This window comes from Stegodyphus dumicola, chromosome X1, assembly GCF_044657685.1.
Source record: "Stegodyphus dumicola isolate Sdum_Otavi_A_Nest chromosome X1, ASM4465768v1".
NCBI classification, from domain to species: domain Eukaryota; kingdom Metazoa; phylum Arthropoda; class Arachnida; order Araneae; family Eresidae; genus Stegodyphus; species Stegodyphus dumicola.
In genome coordinates, this window is record NC_140780.1 from 96021926 (window position 1) to 96046248 (window position 24323).

Sequence of the window (24323 nt, forward strand, 5' to 3'; positions counted from 1 at the left end):
TTAAATACGATACTTTGAGATAAATCAACTGACTGACAAGGTAATTCATTTTAAATTGTTTCTTTATGAAACTGTCTTTAATAATTTTTCAATAACTTATTTCTTTCAATATCGTTTATTTTTGACAAGCACAGTATATTTTCTTCCTACGTAATACAAGAGGTGTCCATATAGAATTCATGGGGAGAACGTAATTTATCCTCGGTATTGTGTTCTTTAAACTGCTTTCCTAAAAAGAATCTCATATGGGAAATTTATTTGATTTACTTTAAGAGCATCAAATTTTATATTAATAAACAAATTAATATGATTTGAAACTTTACACCAACTTCTTTCCGTATTCCTCACCTGAATGCAGATTATTTGTCGAGTAGTTAAGACGAGAGTTTATTTTAGAGCCTTGTTTGCAGTTACGTACTATCGTCAGCTCTATCAAAGCTAATTCCAGCTTCAGCCATTTTGCCAGCAGACTCTAAAAATGATATGTTAATTACTTGATCCATCTGAAGAAAACTATTTTGTGTGTAATCTCGGACTACGATCCTTGTTCTTAACTTTATCTTATGTTATTTTAAATACCCGCAAGTGGTACAGTTATATTCTGTAGTGCAAGTGGTCTTTCCTGTTAATTAAAGAGTTCAACAAAAAGATTATCTTAATCTTTGCAAGAGTCTGTCATCTTAATTTACACCTGTCAGGCTATTTGAGTTCGAGGGACACTGATTTAAACCAGTGCTTCTATACAAGTAGAACTCTACACATCTACTGACTAAATTATATGATTAGAAGGTTTAAAGATTTTAAAAATCTTGTTATACTTACTCTTTTGACCAGTATTTTGCTCCTTCGCAGTCATACTGGGAATTAAAAAATTACATAAACAGCTTTTATTATTACTTTTTGTTAAATTTTGTGTAAAGTACTATTTAATAACATTAGAACAAAAATAAATCATTAAAACAGTATTTAAAAATTACAACATTAGCATATAATAACACCTAAAATGCTTGATGATACAACGTTATTCTTAATGGCGCACTTCGAAAATCAGATGTTATTCAAAGTAACTAAATAATTCACTGGGGAATTCTTTTTCGAAAAACAAATCAAGTAGAATAGCCAAAAAAGAATGACCTTTGAGAGGTTCTATAATATTTTTTAAACACTGTGACGTAATTATCTGTTTCTAAATTCAAGAGGAAATTGTGATTTGCATCAGCAGGCGAGTTCCAATTAATATTTCCTGCTATATTATTTGTTGCCCCAAGTATTCTACTTTCCTACTTAATCAGCATTAAAATTTTTTCTTAAAAAATAATCACCATCCAGCCTTACTTTTATTTCTTTCTTACGTAACATAACTGAATATACTCGTATAACATAACACTCAATATAACTGAAGTGACCTAAATCCGCCAGATGATTTCAGGTTTTCCATTAATTGTAGTATAAGTTATTTCTCCCGCCTTCTTAGCATGCCTTCGTAGTGTAGTGGTCTGCACGCTGGGCGCGTATTCCAGAGGTCCGTCGTTCGATTGCCGGTGAGGGCGTTGCTCATTTTTCACATCTCCTGCTTCCAAAATACGTAATGCCTCTACAGTACTAAAATATGAAAACGGCAGTAGAAAGTTTGTTTGTAGATGTAGTTCTTGCATTTAAATGTTGATTGCTAGTCACTTCAGATATCTAACATTTCATGCCCGCAAGATATAAAATGAAATATATTAAACCCTGTTATAAACTAATGTCCTAGAAAGTTTTTTTGAAAATAACTAATAAAATCAGTTAACTCTAAAATATTAAATTGGAAATAAAAATATAAGAAATCTGAAACACATATGACCGTTAAAATTCAATTAACATAGAACAAGGGACTCTTTCGATTCGCTTGCATTATCGCTGGATTTATCAGTTCAGTAAAGCGAGAAAATGCAAAATACCAGGTGGTTATAATTAAACTTCCTCTATTAATGGCATCCTACAGCGCAAACGGGTGAACGGATATGCAACGTTATTTTGTATATGGTCTATACACGAGATGAGCTCACGGAATTTCGAAAAACATTTTTTTAGTTCCAAAATGTCCACCAGACGGCGCCTTTCCAGGAAAAACATGACATTTAACACAATAAACGACCAAATCAGAATGCAGAAACAATATTAACAATCCAGAACTAGAATTATGAGTAATAAAATGCAAAGTCGGGAAAAGCTGTCAGTTGTAAGAGGAAAATGTCTAGGTTTGCATGCTTAAAAAGAAGAGGAAGCTTTATGCAAAACAGATTAGGGTATAAACGTTTTCAGACGTTGTGATGTTGAAGTCGATGTTTCGGCTGCACTAATGGCGGTCTCTTTAGTTAAATGTGCGTTACTGGTGAAGCTGTTTTACGAAAACAAGGGAAATGGTTCTGCTGCAGTTCGTGAATTTCGTCGTAGAAAGAACCTACGGGCGGACCAGTGTCTGCTCAAGATATCCGGGTAATGGTAAACCGCACATTAAGTTGATCAATGTCGAATTTCGCGTATTACGCATGCTCATTGGTGTACCGTTGGCCTGGGAGGAAATACTTTCGACTGAGCATAAACAACCCTACACGAGCCTGTTAGTCATGTAAGACTAGTCATGTAGGACTTACCGACTGTTTACAATTGCAGTACTACGGATATTTGTGTATGCTTATTGCATGTACTTCTGCTTAATTTTATTTTCGTTCATAAACGTTACATTTAATATCATCTACTTATAATGATTTCTTTGATTTAAACTGGATTTATTCCTTATTAAAGTATATACGAATGTAACGTATGGTAAATACTCAACTGCTTTTACTCATCAGAAACATAATCAATAAACATTCAGCTAATATATCTTGTAATAATGTTTTCCGTTTTGTAATCCTTCTTGAACGAAAATTTGCGTAGTTTACAATCGATATTTACACTCTAAGTAATGAAACAACTTAAAACCCAACAAGTTTTAAAACCCCGGAACTGTTTACGCCTAGATAACACAATATCAACCACATACCGTATTTATCTTCTTTTAAAATTGCGCCAAATTCGCTTCTGTGCATGCGCAGTTAGCGAAACTCTTTTAACACTGATCAACTCAATGTGCGGTTTGCCATTACGCATCCGGGCCGTGATTAAGATATTTAAAGAGACGGGGAAATTCAACCTGGAAGAGGCTTTAAACGTGTGACACCGGTACTTGTTGATACTCACAGACATCAGAGTTTTGGGGCAGTAGCGCGCGTGTACTTTCTCGATAGACAGGCTATTCTTACAGCACCGTTCGAAATGTATTCAGGAACATAATGCACTACTTCCCATACAAGATCCGCCATACTCAGGAGCTGCTTTATAGGAACAACCCACAACGTCTCTCATTCGCAATCAGTTTTCTCAATAGAATGACTGTTGATTTGTCATGACCTTGGAATATTCTGTGGAGAGACGATGCTCATTTCTATCTCAATGAGACAGTTAACACACAGAATTGCCGCATTTGGAGCATGGGAATTTCGCGGAATCACACTGAAATTCCCCTACAGTCTCCAAAGATCACTGTCTGGGGTGGATTCACGGCGACATTCATCCTTGGGCTATTCTTCTTTGAAGAAATCGGTGAACGTGGGCCTGTTACATGTTCCGTTACGGGCCGTCGGTACCATGACATGCTGCAGACGATTGCTTACATCGACCATTTTCGTGCAGGATAGTGTGCCGCCACATATCCATGGGTCCGTGAAAGCGCTATTGCTCCAACACTTCACAGAGGAACGTATCCCTTCATTCCTTTCATTTGGCATTTCAGAAGTTTCTTCAGCAGAAACAAATTATATGAATTCCTGTTTGCCTTCAGTTGAAGTTTTCGAGGTGAGGTTGTTTCAGATTCAGATTCCGCAAGTTCCAAAAATCTGACATTACGACTTTGTTACTTCAGATGTTCGAGGCTTTCTATAGACGATATGCTTTCGCTTCTTTAGAATATCTAACAAGAATGTATTCTTCACTTTTTAGGAGAAATTTGTTTTTCCTATTTAAAGTTATAAACGCAAAAGCTTTACTTCCTATGATCCTGAAATGAGATACTGTAGGCTTTCTTTTAGACCATATTTCTTCCGATGTTTTTGATCTGTTTTTGGTCGGACATCTGTTTCGAATATTAGGCGTCTGTATTCACCATTTCTGCCCACAATCCTTGAGGTAATTTTGCTTTGAACATCTGATCATTTCAACTAGGGTAACGATTGGCGCGTTCTACAACTCCGTTCTGTTGCGGTTTATACTCCACTGAAAACTAGCGTTTAATGCCCTGCTTTTTAAGAATTGATTTAATTCTTGACTTTTAAATTCTTTTGCATTATCGCTGCGGAGTATTTTCAGTTGCTTCCCAGTTTGCTTCTCAGCCTGAAATTTGTACTCTTTAAATGCTTCAAGAGCTTTGGACTTGTTGTATAAGGTGTACAGAGTAATTTTTCGTGATTTGTCGACGATGAATGTTATGAAGTATTTTGCACTACCTAAAGATGTGACATTCATAGGACCACATATATCGGTGTGTACAAGTTCGTGTATGTCACGGTTTACTGTGTACGTTTCCTTTGGTAACGGTAATCTTGTTTGTTTGCAATTTGTACAAATTTTACAAAATAAAATTTGACTATTACTTTTTGGAATTTTCAGAGCATTTACCAACTTGTGGGAATGCATTCTTTTTAAATCGGCTAGATTTAAGTGACCACATCTTTCGTGCCATAATTTCAGTTTACTGTTTGAATTATTTATGTCACACTTTGCCACATTTGAAACCTCAATTACATCTTGTTGACTTACAACATATAGACCATTTTGCTTCATTGCATATAAAATTACGCGTTTATTTTTGTCTTTAATCCACGCATGATTATTTCTAAAGTAAACAGTAGATTTACGTTGTGTTGCTGCATTAACTGAAATAAAGTTCAGTTTTAGATTGGGAACATGTAATACATCATTGAGTATTAGGCGCTGCGAACTTGAATAAACACTTGCATAAATTTCAACTTTGCCTTTCTCTTTTACCTCTAAAAACTAATTATTTGCTAACTGAGCTTCACATTTTGTCTCAGTTATTGACGTAAATATACTTTTGTCATTAAACACGTGTTCAGTTGTTCCCGAATCAAGACACCATTTATGTGTTCCTAATTCTCGCGTTGTATTCACAATCGTGAGAGAATTTGTTTTAGGGGATTCTTGATTAGAATTTTTGTTTTTGGTTTGCCTACATTCCGATGCTTTGTGACCTCTTCTGTTACAATTATAACACTTGAAGGTTTCGCTTTTTTAGGCGTTTTCGCGTTGTCGTGATATTTAGTAACTAAACGTATCCTGAGCTTGGCTGTTTTCTTGCGCTTTAAATTGGAGACTTTTAGCTTCTTCTAGTAACTTAACTTTTAGCATGTTTAAGATTGGCAATTTATCACGAGATTCTATCGCGATTCTAAAACTTTCAAATTCTTCGGTTAAGCTACATAATAGTAAAACGGTGAGAAATACTTCTGGAATTTCAGATTCTATTTCTGCTAATTTGTCGACAATTTTGAAGAAAGAAGTTAAACACTCCTGCAAGTTTTCGTCCGCGTTCATTCTTTTTGAGATAAGCTGCTTCATGAGACTAACTTTAGGGTCTTTAGGCTGGTGAATTTCGTGTAATTTCATCCACGCTTCGTATAAGGTTTGACATTTTTTAATGTGTATTAACTCAGATGATTTCACGCTCAGAGTAATAATTGCTAAAGCTTTCTGATCTTTTAAAATCCACTTGTTAATTTCGGCTAAGTTACTTTCCGATATTTCTGGCTTGACTAACTGCCCACTCACAACATCCCAAAGTTCTGACTGATTAAAATCATTTTCACTTAAAAACGCTTTATCTCAAAATTAATATTATCCAATTTCTCTACTTGTATATTTGGGTTCATTATGTTCATCTAATACATATACTTTCAGAAAAAACCAAAGAAAGAAGAGTAATTTTCGCTTACCTTGTTTTCCATCATTAGTCGCACATTTCCTAATCCATGGCCACCACGTTCTCCAGATCTAACTCCGTGCGAGATGTTGAATGTATTAAAGAACTCCATAACGCTTCATGTGCGTAGCCATCAATTATGATCTGCTATTGAACACACAGTTCATCGATTTGAAATTTTGCAGGTGAATGAGGGAGGTCACGTGGAGCACCTTTCCCTACATCGTATTCATCGTACATAATATTCAGTTTTATATCAATGTATCAGTAATGTAGCAGTATTAATCAGTGTTAATATCAGTACCAGTATTATATCAGCCTTTAATCAGTTCTGCATCTGTCATATTTGCATCAGTAATATACCAGTAATGTATCTTGAATATTAATCTGTAACTCTGTAACATGTTATATTGTATGTCTTGTCGTGCACGTTGATTACCTTTCAGGTGGCATTATGTATCTTGAAGGGGTGCTATAGATAGTACAATAGTACAAGAAATGTAACAGTAGAACATTCATTTGTGATATTTTAATTCGCAATATTTTGAGTCTCTGTAACGTATTATTTCGTGGATTTATTTACCGACTTATGCAAAATCATTCCCATTTAATCAGTAATAATATTCAGTGTTATATCAATGTATCAGTACTGTAGCAGTATTAATCAGTGTTAATATTAGTATTATATCAGCCTTTTATCAGTTCGGCATCTGTCATGTTTGTATCAGTAATGTACCAGTAATGTATCTTGAATATTAATCTGTAACTCTGTAACATATTATATTGTATGTCTTGTCGTGCACGTTGAATACCTTTCAGGTGGCATTATGTATTTTGAAGGGGTGCTATAGATAGTGGTGGACGTGGTGCTATACTAATTAACCGTTTGATAAAGGGATAGTGCCCACGTCCTCCGTTCTCTCTCTCTCTCTCCCTACATCGTCCTGGTCACGATTAACAACTTCTCCTCTTGTGCAATTTCGCCCTAATCTGTTCTTGTTTCTGCAAACTGAACTGTTTTTGTATCTCTCTTACCTTTACTTAATGTGGTTCAATGACAAGGTGATCAGAAACTAGTCAATAAATGCTAATATTGTTTCTGTATTCTGTTTTGGTCGTTTATTGTGTTGAATTTCCTGTTTTTCCGGAAAAGGCGCCCTTTGGTTGACATTTTGGAACTAATTTTTTTTTCGAAATTCCGTGAGCGCATTTCGTGTATAGCACATATTCAAAATTTCGTTGCATTCCGTTCACCTGTAGGATGTCGTTTATAGGGGAAGTTTAATTATAACCACCCAGTACACTGCACTCCTTTTTTAATTTTTCTTTCCTTTGAGAATATAAAATATATAACAATAATCAAAATGAGTTATATCTTTAATAATAAGTAGATTATATATATTAAGTAATCAAATATTACTTCACTTTTTCAGCACTGTTATGCATCTAGTAATGTATTTTTGTTCAGGAAGACCACTCGCTTAGGCATAAAATGATTTAGGTCTGAAATGCCAGATAATTAGCCTTACCTTATCAGATATTCTACCTTATCAGACCGTATAATAATATCTGAATTTATTGGAATTCACAAAAAATAGACTAATTAGACTGACAGAAAAGTGACAATAATAAATGAAGACTGACAAAGTCTAGCTTTTATTATTTGAGCCTATACAAATTTAAGAAAATCTAATTACATAATTAAATAATAACCTGGTAGCTTAAGAAATTTATCAATCGGTTTTTTTTAGATTTATTCACAGTCCGGAATACTCTCCTGTTCTCACCTCCCTCCCCCACAGTACCACATTTACCTTCTGACAGAAAAAGGAGCATACTTTCTAGCACAGAACTCGATAATAAATTATATTTCCTTATTTCCATCTAATTAATATTCCAATAATACGTCTTGATAAATATATGCATATAAAATCTTGATTTATGTTTGCTTATTTGAAATTCTGCACATTGTTAACTTAATTTGTATTTTGAAAGTGTTCCAAGCATTTTTACATGAATATATATCAATCAACATATTACATTTTATGAGATTGAAATTTAGATTACGTTCAAAGAAACCAATGTTTATCAATTTTAGTGATTTAATATCCCTCATCTGGACAGCACTATTTTAGTCTGTGGTCTTCCACAATGTATATAGATGGTTGATACTTACTTGTAAAATTCGAATTATGGCTCCCTGAAATAAAAAAGAGAAAAATATTTATTAAAGGTAGTGGCAAAAATACACTGAAGCTTATAATAAAGTCCGTTGCATGCAAGCAAATATCTGAATTTTTAATTGCATCTTTACTTTGTGAATACAAAATATCAAGAACGTTTCCAGTGAAATATTCTCCATCCCCTCCCCCCTGCATCTCTGATATATTTGCTTGTTGTTTCCATTTGTTCGTCTCGCTAAAAATATTAAAACGACACCGGTTCACAAACGATGGGGACGTCCGGGAAACAGCTGAAGAATGGTTCGGCACACAACCAAACTCTATCTTCACAAACGATGTTCATCCTCTCTTGGAGCAATGTGACACTTTCTTCAGCTGATAAAGTTATTGCGTGTAGCCATTTGAAAATTTGTTGCACAGCCATGGACAAGGTGATCGCTTACAGACAAATTCATCTTGCATACTTCTATAGATTTGTTTAATTGGCAGCATCAGTATATATCACCTACGTATTACTATTCAGTTTGTAAGTATACATGTATTAAACTAACAACTGTTGCAGAAATTTATCATAGTTCCTCTTTCAAATGGGCGCGGCTTTTAGTTTTATGATTTTATATTCAGTATTTTTAATTTCTGCGAATTAATTCTTAAAATGTCTAATATAACTGAAAAGGTTAATATAGCTTTAAATATTAGACTGGAATCTGAATATAAAGATCCCATTAAAATTGCTTTTGTTAGTATTCTAGGATTTCAAGCCGGTGGAATTCGGATTGATTTTTGTACACTATATGGATGTGTTATTCCTTTGATGCCTGTAGGAGCAACATTTGATGACGACTTGGCTATTTTAAGGCAAATAATCGTTAGTTTTAAAGTTTTTTTCTTTGTTATTGGAATTAGTGAGTGTATTTAAAGATTATGGTATCCCGTAAAACCAATGAATAGTCATAATAATGCATTATTTTCTAAGAAACCGGTAAAATTAACTGCTTATAATTTTATGAGTTTCGCGCTTTTAGAATAAATTTGCTTTTTAAAATAATGACTACAATGGCTATATGCATGTTGTATACGCTAAATTTCAAATACGAAAGCAGCTAATAGCTCCTCAGTTTTTAAACGTAGCATTCAGGTCAAATGTTTTGTTCAAATGCCAAAATTATTTATATTCTAGCTGGCGAACGTTACCCTCTTGGAAGCTAAATAATCATGAAATGGGTGCTAGAAAATGTTACTAGCTATTAGCATCTTCCTAGATATTATCTTCTTAAAACGAAGTTCTTTACAACTGTTGGTCTTAAGTTTTACATCTATTCTAACAGCTTTACAGAAACTGACAACTCATAGCCGAGTGGATAAGACTTCAGAATATAGATAGTTATTTCCGTGAGGCTTTGTTGTTTATTCTTTATTTAACATGATTACAAGACACTTTTCTTTTAAAGTTTTGCACGAAAGCAACTCTCATAAGGCAGATCTGCATGCTTTTACCGTTATGATTTATTCTAGCAACTGTAGAAATAATCTTCATTTGTGTTTGTTAGAAACTATTCCATTTCTAATGTTTACCAGAAACCGACAGTAAAATCCCTGAACACCAGCAGTTCAACTCGGGTTTAAATTCCAGCGAACAGGCCGTCTCAGCATGAGCGTTTTCGTACTTATATAGGGTGGCCCAGAAGTCACTTTACATTTTGAAAATTAAATAACTTTTTCTTAAATGACTGTATTTAATTAATTTTTTTTTATTTTTTGCTTATTCACATGTCCATTCAAATGGAAATGAGCTTCATCTCCCATGATCAACTTGTGAATAAACTCATTGTCATTTCTTGCAGTTCTCTGAAACCTGAGAGCATAATTTACTCGTTTCTGAAAGTCTGCTGGTTTTAAAGATTGCACAAATTGAACCTTGAAAACGCGTCACTAAGTTCCTTATTGCAGGCCTACTAGGGGGATGTCGAACATTAAAATGGCGCATATCTTTGCGTTGCAACAATTGACCGTCCATTTTCAAAGTAAAATTCAATTATCTTCACTCGTTGTTCTGTTGTAAACTTATCCATGCCAAAAATTTCCAGGGATTATATTTTTTAATTCTGAAAAGAGAAAAAGAAATATATTAATAGAAAAAAAGTTATTTAATTTTCAAAATGTAAAGTGACTTCTGGGCCACCCTTTAGATGTGCAACGTAGATACGAGCCAGTTTTCCTTAGAAAGTTCTCATAGAATGCGTCCCTTCCCTTTAGCAGATAGCCCTCGCGTTCCTTGCCATAACCAAACCAACAGAACCTTCAGTTTCGAAATGCTAGATGGGTAGCACCTTATCTGTTGCTCTTGGCTAAAGCAAGATTGGAGCAATAGGGAAAAATTAAGATAAGGAGTGGCTCAAAAAGTACGCAAAGATTTAAGAAATTTGTAAAACCCTTGCAAAAGAATGGCTATAAGTTTCGCTTGCACAGAGAAGTGAGTTTTTTGCAAAGGGGGCAGAAAGAAATAAATAGTATTTAACTTATTTCAATTACACCGGTTTACGTTGCATCGAATCGAACAGCAGGAACAGTACTAAAACGATTTATACACGTACAAGAAATGCGTTATATATGACAAAGCTAATAAATAGCTCATGTTATTCGCTAACAAAAGAATCCCTTAAATATTGTCTTCAGGGCCTATCTTCGTTACATAACGGGCAACATAACGCCTTCTATCGGCGAAATTTAGAACTATGTATTTCTTGACGTCCTCCCCAAAAAACTCCTTCCTTTAAATTTTTTCCCCAAACTACACTCTTTGCCGATATTTTAAACTTCTAAAATCTTTATGATTTGTTGGAGTATCTTGTATTTTCCAATGATATTATTTTAAACGAATATTGTCAGAATCACAGCTGAAAAGGAGACATTTTACAGTTACCGTCTAATTGATTCTAAAACTAGCTTAGGACCTTAATGATTTCATTTTGATTGTTACATTTAAACAGAGTTTTTAAATTTCGAGAGTAAAATCCAGTTCATTGCTTACTAATATTTTCTTATTTCTAATGCTTCCGAAAAAAATCTATTTTTAAGGTTAGCTAGTTGAAACAATGAAAAATAAATAACATTATAAAATTCTTAAACTGATGTTAGTAAAAATCTTTAATACGAAAAATTGTAATACTTACAACTTTTGAAGTTAAGAATTTACTATTCTGTAAAAAAGAAATAATTTTCAATGAATTTAATATACTTCACAGACCTTTATTATTGTAACCAAATTATTATTACAACCTTTATTATTATAACCAAATTATTATTATAACCTTACCATTAAAACATAGTATAACTTTATTAATAAAAACATATTATAACGTTATTATTAAAACTTATTATAAAAGTATTATTATTATAACCACTATTATTCATAACCAAACATGGAATTGAATGCAGAAAATCTGATATGTTTACAAAGTCTTATTACTAAATTAATGAATGGAAATTTTAACACGGATTTGATTCGTATAGACTTAGCATCATTGTTCTCAATTCTTTAACGTTCTTTAATGTTTCATTTTTAATGTCTTCTGGCGTTATTTATGGACATATTACCTTCATTTTCATCAGAAAGTCTACCATTTTTTGTAATCAAGAATGTGCAGAACGCCATGAACGAAGCCATGGAAATGAATTTCATGCAATCGTAAGCAACTATCATGAAAATAGCTTCAGTAAAAATAGAATTGTTTCAGCCTACCTTAAACGAATGTACAAATAGTAATCCGGTTACGTTGTCACTATCAAATGATTTTTAATAATTTTATTAAATCGTGTTTACCCCTAATCCGCACTTTTTAGACAAAGGTGAGAAAATGACGAATAAGGAACCTATCAGGAAGTACTGCTGCATTTCTTCTTTCGCTCCTGTACTTCAACAACTTTATCTTCTCTCTTTAAATTTTTTTTCATAATTTTGTTTGTAAGAATTATAATCCTAGGTAAACGGAAGTACAACATTATTTTAAATCTTGTGACAACACTTGAATTTAAAAATGAAACTCATTATTTGATAAAAACTTCACACTCCACATTAGGTCGTTGTAATTTTTCTTGTTACTACAAATAGAAAGCACTTAAACCTAAAAAGAAGGTATTTACTGAATGCGTAACAAATATAAATATGTAAATAGGCCTTCTGTCTTTTTTACTAACATACAGCCGTTTGTGTTCCATCCCTGTTATACGCCAAACAGCTGAAGACATTTTGAGGTTTATTTACTATTTTCATTTTCTGATTTTTATTCCTACTTCCTCAACAATTAATATCACATTACTTATAAAATTAAAATCTCATTAATAAAATGGCTTTAATTAAAACCTTAAAATAATTTATTCTTACAAACATTTTGAGTAACTGACGTGATAAATGGCAGCTGACCATGTAAGTCGTGGGTAAGAATTTCTACAGTTGGAGCTCCTCCCATGTTAAGCTGTGTTAAAGACTATACATCTTTTGTAGAAAATAAAATGAGAATGTTACGGTAACTCATTGCTTTCTTCATAGAGAAGCCTTGATGGCAAAAACACTGGGAGGCAAATTAAGAGACGTTTTAGATCTGTCAAATCGCGTTTATTCAAAACGTTTTGTATCAATATGGATTCATAGTCGACTACTTTTACACAGAGATGCCGTCAAGGAGAAATGTGCTTACCCGTATATACGAGCTACCACGACAACTTGTGTTTTTTGAAGACATGAAACAATTACATTTTTGTAACCACCTTCAGTACGAATTTTGGATTATTTTAGTTATAGTACTTGGCAGATATAGTTCAGTATTTTGAACACTGACATGTAAGGGAAAGAAGAAAATATTCTCGTGTTCACTGCCAAATGAAAAGCGGCGTCCAATGACAAATTAAAGCGTTTCAGAGAAAACTGCAGATTTGGAAAAAGAAAGCCGTTGAAGGTAATTTGGAAATGTTTCCATTGGTAAGTAACACTTGCATAAATGAAACACTTCCAATAATCGTTGAACACTTAACAAATTTAGAAGAAAAACTGAGTTCTTATTTTCCATCTCCTAACACTAAACACTACGACAGGATTAGAAATCCATTCATGGAAACTTAGTGACTTTGGTTTAACATTCATAGAAGAATAACTGCAGCTATAGCCAGGGAACGTGGATTGGTGATCAAACATAATCTTGACTCTTAAAGCGTTAGCCCACCAGCGGCCGAGCCGTGAAGTCGCTGAATACTGGCAGTTTGGTCTGTTGTTCGAATCCCGGCAAACGGGACGGCTGCATAGGTAGTTTCGTGATTTCGTATGCGTATACGATCCAGTTTCCCTTAAGAATTTCTTTTACGAAGGCATCCCTCGTCTTACGCAGATAGCTCTCGAGTGCGTTGCCATAATCGAATAAGCCAAACCAAAACAAACTCTTAAAGCTTTTTGGATTTCTATTAAAGAAGAATATGTGTCAATACCTGAAAACGCTTCGAACATTTTACTAAAATTTTCAACAATATTTTTATGTGAATTAGGATTATTTGGCCTCACTAGAGTTAAGGGTAAAAAGAGAAGAATTCGTCAATGTATCGACGAGGAAATCAGAGTTTGCTACTCAGATATATTTCCAAACATTGAAGAAATCACTAGGACACATCAGGATGATGTTTCTAATAAACATAAGAATGAATACACTTAATGTATATTTCATTTTACTTTCTTCATTTCGTCATTCCTTATGTAATATTTGACTTGATTATGCTAACTTATTTCTCACTAATTTGTATATAGAACGCCTACAATTATTTGTAGGATTTTAAATAAGCGTCAACTTCAAAATGTTTGAGAACCACTGCTCTAACTTAACCCCTTGCTTGTGGAGTATATTTCAGGAAAATGTGTCAAAAAAGAAAAAATGCATATTCTTTCACCCCCAAGAACCACTTTTAAAGCTTATTCTGTTCAAGTTTTAGATAAATATGGTAGAAATATGGCTATATATTGACAAAAAATAAAATTTGATAAATGAAATCATTTCGGGCTTCACGGAATAGAAACACTGATTTTATTCAAGCCCGAAGTCAGTTCGAGCATTCCCCGTTTGGCGCGAATGGGGTGCACGAACTGGATTCGTGTGACACTGGTAAGGGTTTAATGCTCAAATGCAGTATCCACCTTCATTACGTAATTTTAGGATTTCGTTACTGATATGACACTCTCCGGTTTCTAGCGCTCTGTCAAATTACGGAGGATCCACCTTCATTACGTAATTTTAGGATTTCGTTACTGATATGACACTCTCCGGTTTCTAGCGCTCTGTCAAATTACGGAGGACCCAACGACAAACTAATTTTTTCATATGCATCTCCATGAATAATTTTATGCTTGGCTGCGAATCCAATTTTACGTTTCTCTTGTATCATGTAGTAGGTGCAGCGATTAACACTAACCGACACAATTTCTATGACTATAGCTGACAAAGAACTTCCTGTACGTTTATCATCCAGGAGAGAATTTAAACCTATACAAAATTTTGTAAGTGTAAATTTTGTAAATTGCATATGCTAATTGTAGAAATTGCTTTTAATTTAGCCCCACTTTAAAATCATAGAAAATCATAGCACGGTTAAGCTCTCGCATTAACTCCATTTCATTTCTTTCAAAAATAATTCTACAATAAATAAACTGAAATTATTGCCACAAATTACCGTCCGCGGACATAAAAAGAGTTCCGATTTACATAGCTAACACATAACTGTTTTTAGCGCATATTGTCTGCCCCTATCTAAAAAATATCAGAGTTACCTATGAATTCAGGCATTAGCCGTTTGCTATCCGGCATTAAATCGCGCCATCAGAGCTGAGCCACCTTAATGAGGTTAAATTTGTGTAGTCACAGCCTACGAGATTTTTAATTTTTTAATTCAACCTAATGTTATTTCACGACTCACAGGTGGCAGACGTTTGATTGTACCCAGTGGTGTTTGTCTGCTTGTAAGTGGTATTTTCTGTTTAAATTCAAGTTTAATAAAAAGAATGTTTTAAAAAATTCACAAGGCTTTGTCCTATTTACATAGGTGGAGAGATAACTCGCTTGTTAGTCTGAAAAGGTCTAAAGGAATTTAAGTTAATATTACACACTTAGAACCCCATATATCGCTGTGGTATTTTATCAGTGTGGGGTTTTATCAATGTGATCTTTCATCCATGTTGACTTTCATTTGTGTGGGTATTTGTGATATGGGCAATTGTAACTGACGGGCTTCTTCTATAGGTTTTTGTTGTGCGGACTTTTATTTGGCCATAGAAGAAACCCCACAGTCAAGAGTGTCCACACGAGAAGTACCTACTAGGTTAAAAGCCCACCCTGATAAAAGGTCACGTTAATAAATGCCTACAGTGATAAAAGCACACATGAATAAAAAGGCACATAATTTGTAATTAGCGTAGATGTTTAGCAGAAGTTTATATGTTACTTTCAGGCTATAAGTAAAGGCAAAAGAAAGTTTCTCATTTCATGAGCAAAAACGGCAGTATCTCAAGAAATTTTATGGATATGTTTTTCACAAGAGACATTTTTAAAGCTCTTGGGAATATCGCTTTGTTATCATCTTTTGCATAACAAACTGATGTTCATAAGCTCTAGGACCTGGTACGCCCGAAAGCATGTTTGCTAAATCTTTAAGGTAGTCAAAATTTGTTAAATTTTCTTCTTCAAAATTTGTGTCATCGGTGAGCGTTATGCATCGAACAACATTTTATTAATATGAAAGACATATTAAGATTCATGGTATTATTACATAAAATTAAAAAAATTACTTAAAATACTCACATATGAATCATATCGAGAAATTATTCTGTTTTCTTTAACGGTTGCATAGGTCTCAGAACTAGACAAGGAAAATAATTAAATTACAGAAATCCTTTATCTGGAAATAAAGTTCAGTAAACAATATATATTTATTAGAAGTTACATTTTGCTTTCATTTTTTGCTAGATTTTTAAGATTTATTAGTCTTTGTTTAATTATCAAAGAAAGATATCCAGATGATAATTATCATTAAATTTCCTGAAGTATCAAGTATTTTAACAACAATAGCAAAGTGTGGAATTTACAGTCACCCTCAATCTCTCCTACCCCCAAAAAAAGGACGTATAAAAGGGCTCGTGCAGAATAGCCGCAAAGTTTGCATCAAAATCGAGTAAAAACTCACAGCAGAGGTGGAGGGCTGCTTTCCTCTGTCACATTATAACATTTTAATTGAATCTGCTTTTCCACTTCATGAGGAATCAGTTGCAAATCTTAGAGAAATTACTGACAACGGTTTTCTAAACCTTTAAAAAACCTAGAAACTTAATATCTTCAAGATCGTGGGATCATGCTCTCGTGGGAGGTCCGACACTTCATATTCATGAGGAAAGGCTCACGATTGCAGGCGTTAGACAAGAAGCCGTTGCCTGAGTGTAGCAATATGAACAGCATACATATTTCTGTTATACGAGCTTAGAAACTGCAGAATTTCGGCAAGTCAGAACCCTCCTAATGACGCTTTGTGAACATCTCAGTGGCTACGAGAGGCAGCGGCTGATTGGTTCAATTGCGATCCACGTCTTACTACCAAACAAGGGAAGTGAGGGACAAGCGCATCCAATCATGTGATGTGTACGAGTTTCATATATGATTAAGTCTAGTAACATGTGAAAAAAATTATGTAGCGCATTTACGGATTTGCGGAATGGGGTCCAGAGGCCCGTGGTTCGATTCCCGGCGAAGGCAGTTTGCTATTTTTCATTTCTCTTGCTTCCAAAAAAAATCCTAATGTCTCTACAGTGGCGCCAGAACTAAAAGGGTTGTGGATGATGACTCTCCACACCCAGGATTTGGCGAATGGTTCCCCTAAAAATCCCAGTCGCCCTTTAAAAACGGGAGTATAAAAAGTATTTCTCCCACTTTCCTAGCGTGGCTTCATGATGTAGTGGTTATGCAGCTGGGTATTCCAGAGGTCCATGGTTCGATTCCCGGCGAAGGCGGTTTTCTATTTTTATCTCTCTTGCTTCCAAAAAAATTCTAATATCTCTACAAGTTTAGCTCTTACTTAAATTTAGTTAGTTTGTAGTTCTTATTTTGTTACGTTCAGACCACAAGTGCTGGTCTTTGTATCCCGCTAGCGGGAGCACCTGTAAATTGTGGAGAATAAAGGGGAATTAAACCCTTCTCATCTTTGTTATATCTTCTACAGTAGCATAGGACATAGCTTTAAGTAAAGTTACTGTTCTACTCAGGATACCTACATGTTTGCTAAACAGATAAGAAGAAACAGTAGTCCTGATAAACTTTCGAAAGTCGGTGTATTTGACTATCCAGTGTTGATCGGAAACTTACCAACCGTAACAGTCATGTGTGAGCCAATAACACCTATAGCAATCGCTTTGATATAAAAAGAATGTAAGAATGCATATATATTGCGCTTTCTATCTCATGAAGACAGGAGCCAGGTACTGTCGAATGTGTTATACTTATTTATATCTTTAAATCTTACAGATTACATTTCATTAGAAATATTTGGCAAATAAAGCATAATGCTCCTGTTGTTAATATGGGAATTCTAGCAATTTCCATTAGCAATAATATAAAGCTACATTAATTCTCTAGCTGAAATACTTCTGGAGTAATGAATTACTATTTTCTTGCAATATATCAATGTTCACATATTACATTATACTAACAACATATTAATGTTTAATTGTCAAAAGTAATTGAGTTTCTTCTTGTGAAATATAGAATCTAAATGATTGTCAATGTAAATATTATCACTGTTAGAGCTGTAGATTTCATAGTGTGTTTTAATGTTCCTTTTTCAATGTACGCCTATTATTAGTAAATGATTGTCTGTCAATGAATATATTATTACTGTAAAAGGTCGTTTGTCGCATAATGTGTTTTATTGTTTATATAACGCAGTTCAATAGTCAACAATAACAATATTTCATTCCCTATATCAGCAGTTCTCAACCTTTTGACTAATGCGTATCATCTAAACAAAAATGAAAACATTTATTACCACCACTACAAAGTACTACTACGAGTAAATTTACGAGTGTCAGCGAAAAAACTCAATCAGGATGTTGGGGTTTTCATTTTTGAATTTAATAGTTAAAAATACTTTGCTTCTTTGCGTACCACCGATTTTTCTCTTGCGTACCCACTGGTTGAGAACCCCTGCCCTATATACTTAGAGATTAAATGTTCTTCAATAGGCGTACTGTAAACAATGTAAGAATCAATACTTTCATGTACTGCCAGTAATTGCTGTAAGTTTCCTAAGGGATATAGCCCAGGATGAGCAACTTATCCAGAACCATCTATAGGACTTAATAAACTGGTGAGCTCTTACCTATTTGGACCAGCTGTCCGTCAATGGGGAAATTAAATGAAATGTAAGAGGTGTAAGTGGTATGTAAAATAAATGTACTGTATAATATGCATAGCTTAAAAAGTGCATACAATACAGCTTTGCGATATTATAATTCTCGTCTAATGTCAGATTGTAGTCGTACCTGGCGCACAGTCTTTTCTGACATGGCCGACATTCGATACTCCTGCCACGACCTGTATCATAGATGTCAGCTTGAATTGGAAACTTCCCCTCATCGTACGTTCGCAGTGCAAGCGCATAAATATGCCATGATCGAGAGTGCATCTGTAGGAGAAGTACTCCCATTTGCACATGCCTCCCATTAGTGTATACCAGATACATAAAATGGGTATCGTCTTTCTCTTCAGTTGTACATGATCCATTACCAGGAACTACTGAACTTGCCAGAACATAAAATATGATGATGCAGTGAACATGTATGTAATAAAGATTTAAACTCACGCGTTTGGAAAGAATGCCCTCAGGCGTTGGCGTTAAAAGTGGGGAATATGCGTCACCGGTGAGGCAAAAGAATAAAAGAAAAGCCTTTACAATTTTTGCCCATTTGGAAATTAAATTAGTTCATCTTATTAGGGAGTATAGAACCCACGATCTCTTAGTCCTACGACCTGTACTAATAGAATTATGATTTTTGATATATAGATTTTAGCTTGCTTCTGATTATTTTTCCTTTTCTTTAAATTCACAGGGAATGCTGAAGAGCTCTTCAGTAGCTACAAATAGTCTGTTTTTTGGAGGATTAGCTTGCTTACAAAATAAAGCTTTCCTTCTTGTGAAAGTTTCTGGAAAATTTTGTCCCTCTTCAGAGATTTCTTACATGTTTCTTTTCCGTGACAGTTGAGAAAGTTATTTAATTGGGTTTTTCTGCTCGAGAGTTCTTCATTTTCGTTTCACTGTCCTCGCATCCACGACGGGAAGCCACGTGTTCTTTCGAGCAGGAAATATATTTTCTTTTTTTTTTTTTTTTCCGTCATTGTCAGTTTCACATTCATATATCCATTGGCCTTGAGCACATTTGATATTGGATTGAAACATAAATGTTCATATCGCAGACAGAAAGCACTACGTTGTTTGTTTCCTTGGTTTATTTACAATCACAGAAATTCTAACGATAAGTACTATCCTTAGGCTATAAACTCCTCTTCCCTAAGTTCTAAAAACTGCACTGTCAGTTTTACCAATGCATCGTCGGTCATCTTTAGTATATTCCTTTACTTTGCCAGCTGGACACTTCTTTCGATATAAATCTTCTTCGATTTCCTTTTCCGATTCATTCTAACAACTTTTTCCAGCTCCGTTCATACTTCGCTTTTTACTTCTCAACAAAATTAAAGGGTATAAAGCAGCGATTCTCAACCGGTGGTACGCAAGAGAAAAATAAGTGGTACGCAAAGAAACAAAGTATTTTTAACTACTAAATTCAAAAATTAAATATTCCATCATTTTGTTTAAACTTTTTCTTTAACACTCCTAAATTTATGCGATCTGAGCTTTGTTCAAGGTCCATAGCCAAGGGCTATGGACCTTGAACAGAATAATCCGTTTTTATTTTCACAAATATTCTTTAAGCCATATAACATAGAGTTGATCAATTTATTAGCATATCTACACTTTTCCGGTCCACCATTTGCGGGCTCATATTGCTCTGTTTTTCAATTAGAATCATTTTTACGTCGATTTGTTGTCTGTAACAGCAGGTATTTTGTCTTCTTGTTGCTCTGTATTCCTTTCTTCTTTAAGCGATTTGAGAACATCGTCGTATGTTTCTGAAGAACTTATAATATATTGTGCATTTGAATATTTGTGTAAAAATAATAAAACAAACCTAGATTTATAAAATGGAAAAATGGCTAGGATTGACTAAGCGGAAAAGTGATGATTCACAGGTGATGGATCCAGGACAAGCCCTTAGAATATTGAAAAGAAAAGAAAATTGTTCCTAGATAACGTAATGAAAGCTATTTATCGTAGTATGGAGATGAAATGGAGATGGAGATTACTTGGAATGGAGATGAAATGGACCTTCAATCTCAATGTGTTGTGTAGGGTTTATATTTATTTTAACTAACATTTATTTTAAGTTTAAACTATCTTTCCTGTCAAGTCTTACTTTCCCCTGGAATTGCCAATGCCAGAGTATGTAAATTTTAGTAGAACGCGCAAGGATTCAAATCGTCAGCGGAAGTAATCTGAGTTAAATAGAAGGGAAACGAGTTCGAAAGCGTGCTTTCTTGCTTCACGAGAGTGGAGGTGGCTAATTAGAAATTGAAGAACCACGCGTTTCGGCCTGTGTGCTTGCCTCGGAAGATTGTTAATCTTTCAACGTAATATTCAGAAGTTTGCTGAATTATAAGCGGTCTCTTAGAACGCGGTGTGGTTAGTTACGTTTAGAGAGCCTCGTAGTCACTTGTTACTATTCTTTTTTTTAGTTTCTTATTTTTATTTTACCGCCGGGTCGGCGTAGTTTGTGAGCGTCAAGAGCGCGCATTTGTAATTTCTAAAGTTGAATAAAAAGGGATTTAAACCTTTCTCAAGACATTGTCTACTTTCCAGTTCTCAGCAGTCACCACTATTGTTACGTGCAGGTTGGAAGCGCGCAACATTACATTGGCGCCCGAACACTTGTCGAACTGAAATGGCCGAAAATTGGATGGAAGCTGCTGGACAACAACAAGAAATGGCAAGCCAATTGGAAGGATTTGGATACCTGGTCCAGACGATGAGAGCGTCAATCAAGCCAAACGCCAATTTCGACGGAAAAAATTCGGTGGCGATATTTCTAGAAGGCCTAGAAAATCACTTCCAGCTCTACCCTGTGCCTGAAAGACAAAAAGTTGCCATCGCCACATCTGCACTAAGAGGACAGGCCTCGCTATGGTGGAAGAATATAGGCAAATTTTTATTAGGGGAATTCGGAGGTCAGACATATACATTTGAAAATTTCAAAAAATCGTTATTAAAAGCCTTCCCCATAGTGAAAGATCGAGCAAGGCTAGAAGCCGAACTGTATAGTTTTTATCCCCCCCGGGGGTTGACTCAGGCGAACGCCTGGGAAGTACTGGCTAGGATCTGTACCTAGGCAGTCTCAACCACGGAGGTATACAAATTATCTTCACAGGACTAGAACCCGAGTATTGTGCTCAGGTTGGTTCAGGCTTGGCAGGGACCGTACTGGTACTGTCGTGTCTGTTCCTTCGGCTGTGATGGAGCTACATGGTATATATTGTCGACTGAGTTCCCGGGGGTTTGACCCCATTCAGTTTTCGTGGCGGGGACTGACAAAGCGGACAGAGCACCTTAATACAATGTGGTTTTGCCGATGGAGTGGTGCCCGGAGGCTAGGTGACAGCGTTTTAAATTTGCAACGAAGCGTTCTGGCAATGCTTAGTAAAAGCCGGACGGGGACTGCGGGGGTTGCGCCCGCGAGAACGAAGGTCCCACGGGTGTTGGATAATTCAAACTCTTTATGGGTTCCGTTTAATGAGAACCTCGGTGGGAGGTCCTTCACCCGGTGTGTCTGTGTCTGTATAGTTTTTATGTGGAGAGTGGACTCGTCCATTGATTGTGAAGCAGCGTTTGTTTGAGCTCCGTATTTTTTGGCTTTTTTGAGTGTGATTAAAAGGTGAATTAATGAAAATTTTTATTATGATGTGTTTATGAGGTGTCCAGTTCCCTGTGGAAGAAAAATTTCTGGTGTGCATCTAGCTTTTAACAAGCAGTGGATATTTTAATATCTTGAGTGTCCGTAAGCACTGAGTTTCAAAATGGCAGCTTAATAAAACCGAAATTGTTCTATCGTCAAACTACTGTATGTGCAGGAAGACCCACCCTGTGGAGCAACCACGTGGTAATTGGATATAATCAAAGCGTAATGTGCTTCCGCAACTTGGTTCTACTGTGAGTAAAGCAATTATTTAATTGCATTGGTTATCCTGGGAAATAACTTTTAAATTTCTTTTCTTCTAAGTGTTAATGGTGTGGATTAATTATTCTTTTTTTATTATTATTATAATTTAACTTGGCTCCCAGTTTGTTTATCAAGTATATTTCTTTTTTTAACTGAATAAGATTTTGTATCTAATAATTTTTTTCTTTTATAATGTTTTTCATTCCATAAAATAAGTTGGTTCCCTTCATAGCAATTATATGAGACAGTCCCAGTCTTTATCCTAGTAAATATTTACTTTTAAATTTTGTTTTTCTCCCCTCCCATAACTGGGGTTTTGTAATACTATTGATTTCTAATTACCTTTTTTGTAATTTTGATTTCTTTTAATAGTTTAAAAAATAATAATGATAATAATTGTTTAAAATTCATACCACTGGTTCGATTCTGCATAACAGCAATCACTTTCCCATTGAATACTGTTTTATTATTACTATGCTAAATTCATTCTGCTTATTGATTCTGTATTGACTGTAAACGATTTACTGTAAGGGAAGTATTAATGCTGATAAGCTATTTTCAATAGAAGCGTAGTGCTTAAAGTATTCAGATACTTGATGTTTACATTGTTCATTGTACTTATATACATTTTTACTGTTACTGATGGCTCAAATTTCGACTTCAGCTCCTCCATCGGTAACTTCTGAAGCTCAAAGTGTCCCTCCTTGTGATTCATCTCTTACTCGCGCACATAATTTCCTAGCCCAAAGTTCAGATGTGTTCAAGCTTATTGGAACAGAGAGCTCTAAACATAGGTTAAATAAGGGAGACCAAAAAACTCTTTTCGACGCCTTTCAACTTGCTTTAAATATAATTTCTGATCAATTGCAATTAATTGCAAATTAACGTGGACAAATTGATTCTCTGCAAAAGGTGGCTGCGGTTCTGGAGCCTACAGTCCCACCAGTTACATCATCAGACCTGCAGACTTCGGAGGATCATTCTAAAATTGATTCAGATCCTTCTTTTACCTTAGTTCAACGTAAAAAGAAAAAAGCCTCTCGTCCACAACAATTGACTGATCACGTACTCTTACTAGCTCCAACTGACCAATCTATTACTTCAAAGATTCTACAAGATAAATTGGCCTCTTCAATTAAACCTTCTAAGTTAGGTATTCCAATTAAACAAATCCGTCCAACTCGCAGTAACGAGTTCCTGATTAGGTGTGAGACAAGCGAACATTTACTAAAACTTAAAGAGATAATTTCGAGTGAAGAAGATCTATCGCGATCAGTTAAACTGCGAGAGCCAAAACCATTCCGTGACTCGATTATATTATTTGGAGTCCCTTCGGACTTTACTGCGGACGATTTAATTTCAGCATTGAATTCACATCTCCCAGCCATTAGAGAAAACGAGCATAAGGGAACAACATTTGATTGCACTCACACGGCATTTTCAACAAAATGCCCGACCTATCGACAGAAATTGAAGCAGCAAATCAGCCAAATGAACCGGGAATAGAGATATTAGGACCTTTAAGTAGAACTTAGTTGAATACAATGTAATCTATAGCGGCAACGAGCAACATTCATCAAATACAGCTCAATTAAACCAAGAACCCCTCTTTCAAGACCTGATTCCAGGAAAAATTGGATTATTAGTCTGGATCGTGATTACTTTAATAGATTGGGTCATCAAGGTAGGATTTTTCTTGGCTTCACGTCCTGTCCCTATCGGCGTTACGTGCGTATAACACGTTGCTATAATTGTCAGGAGATAGGTCATATTAGCC

At 35.0% G+C, this 24323-nt stretch overlaps 1 protein-coding gene across 1 annotated transcript in view; it reads right to left on the reverse strand.

Moving 5' to 3' along the window:
* LOC118195076 (degenerin-like protein asic-1) overlaps positions 1-24323 on the reverse strand; it is a 63692-nt gene that overhangs the window by 7614 nt on the left and 31755 nt on the right. The window contains exons 9-12 of the mRNA XM_035366311.2: positions 16035-16092; positions 11376-11402; positions 8196-8219; positions 823-857 (exon numbers count right to left, since the gene is read on the reverse strand). Of these exons, the coding sequence (XP_035222202.1) occupies positions 823-857; positions 8196-8219; positions 11376-11402; positions 16035-16092 (144 nt within the window). The remainder of the gene's footprint in view (positions 1-822; positions 858-8195; positions 8220-11375; positions 11403-16034; positions 16093-24323) is intronic.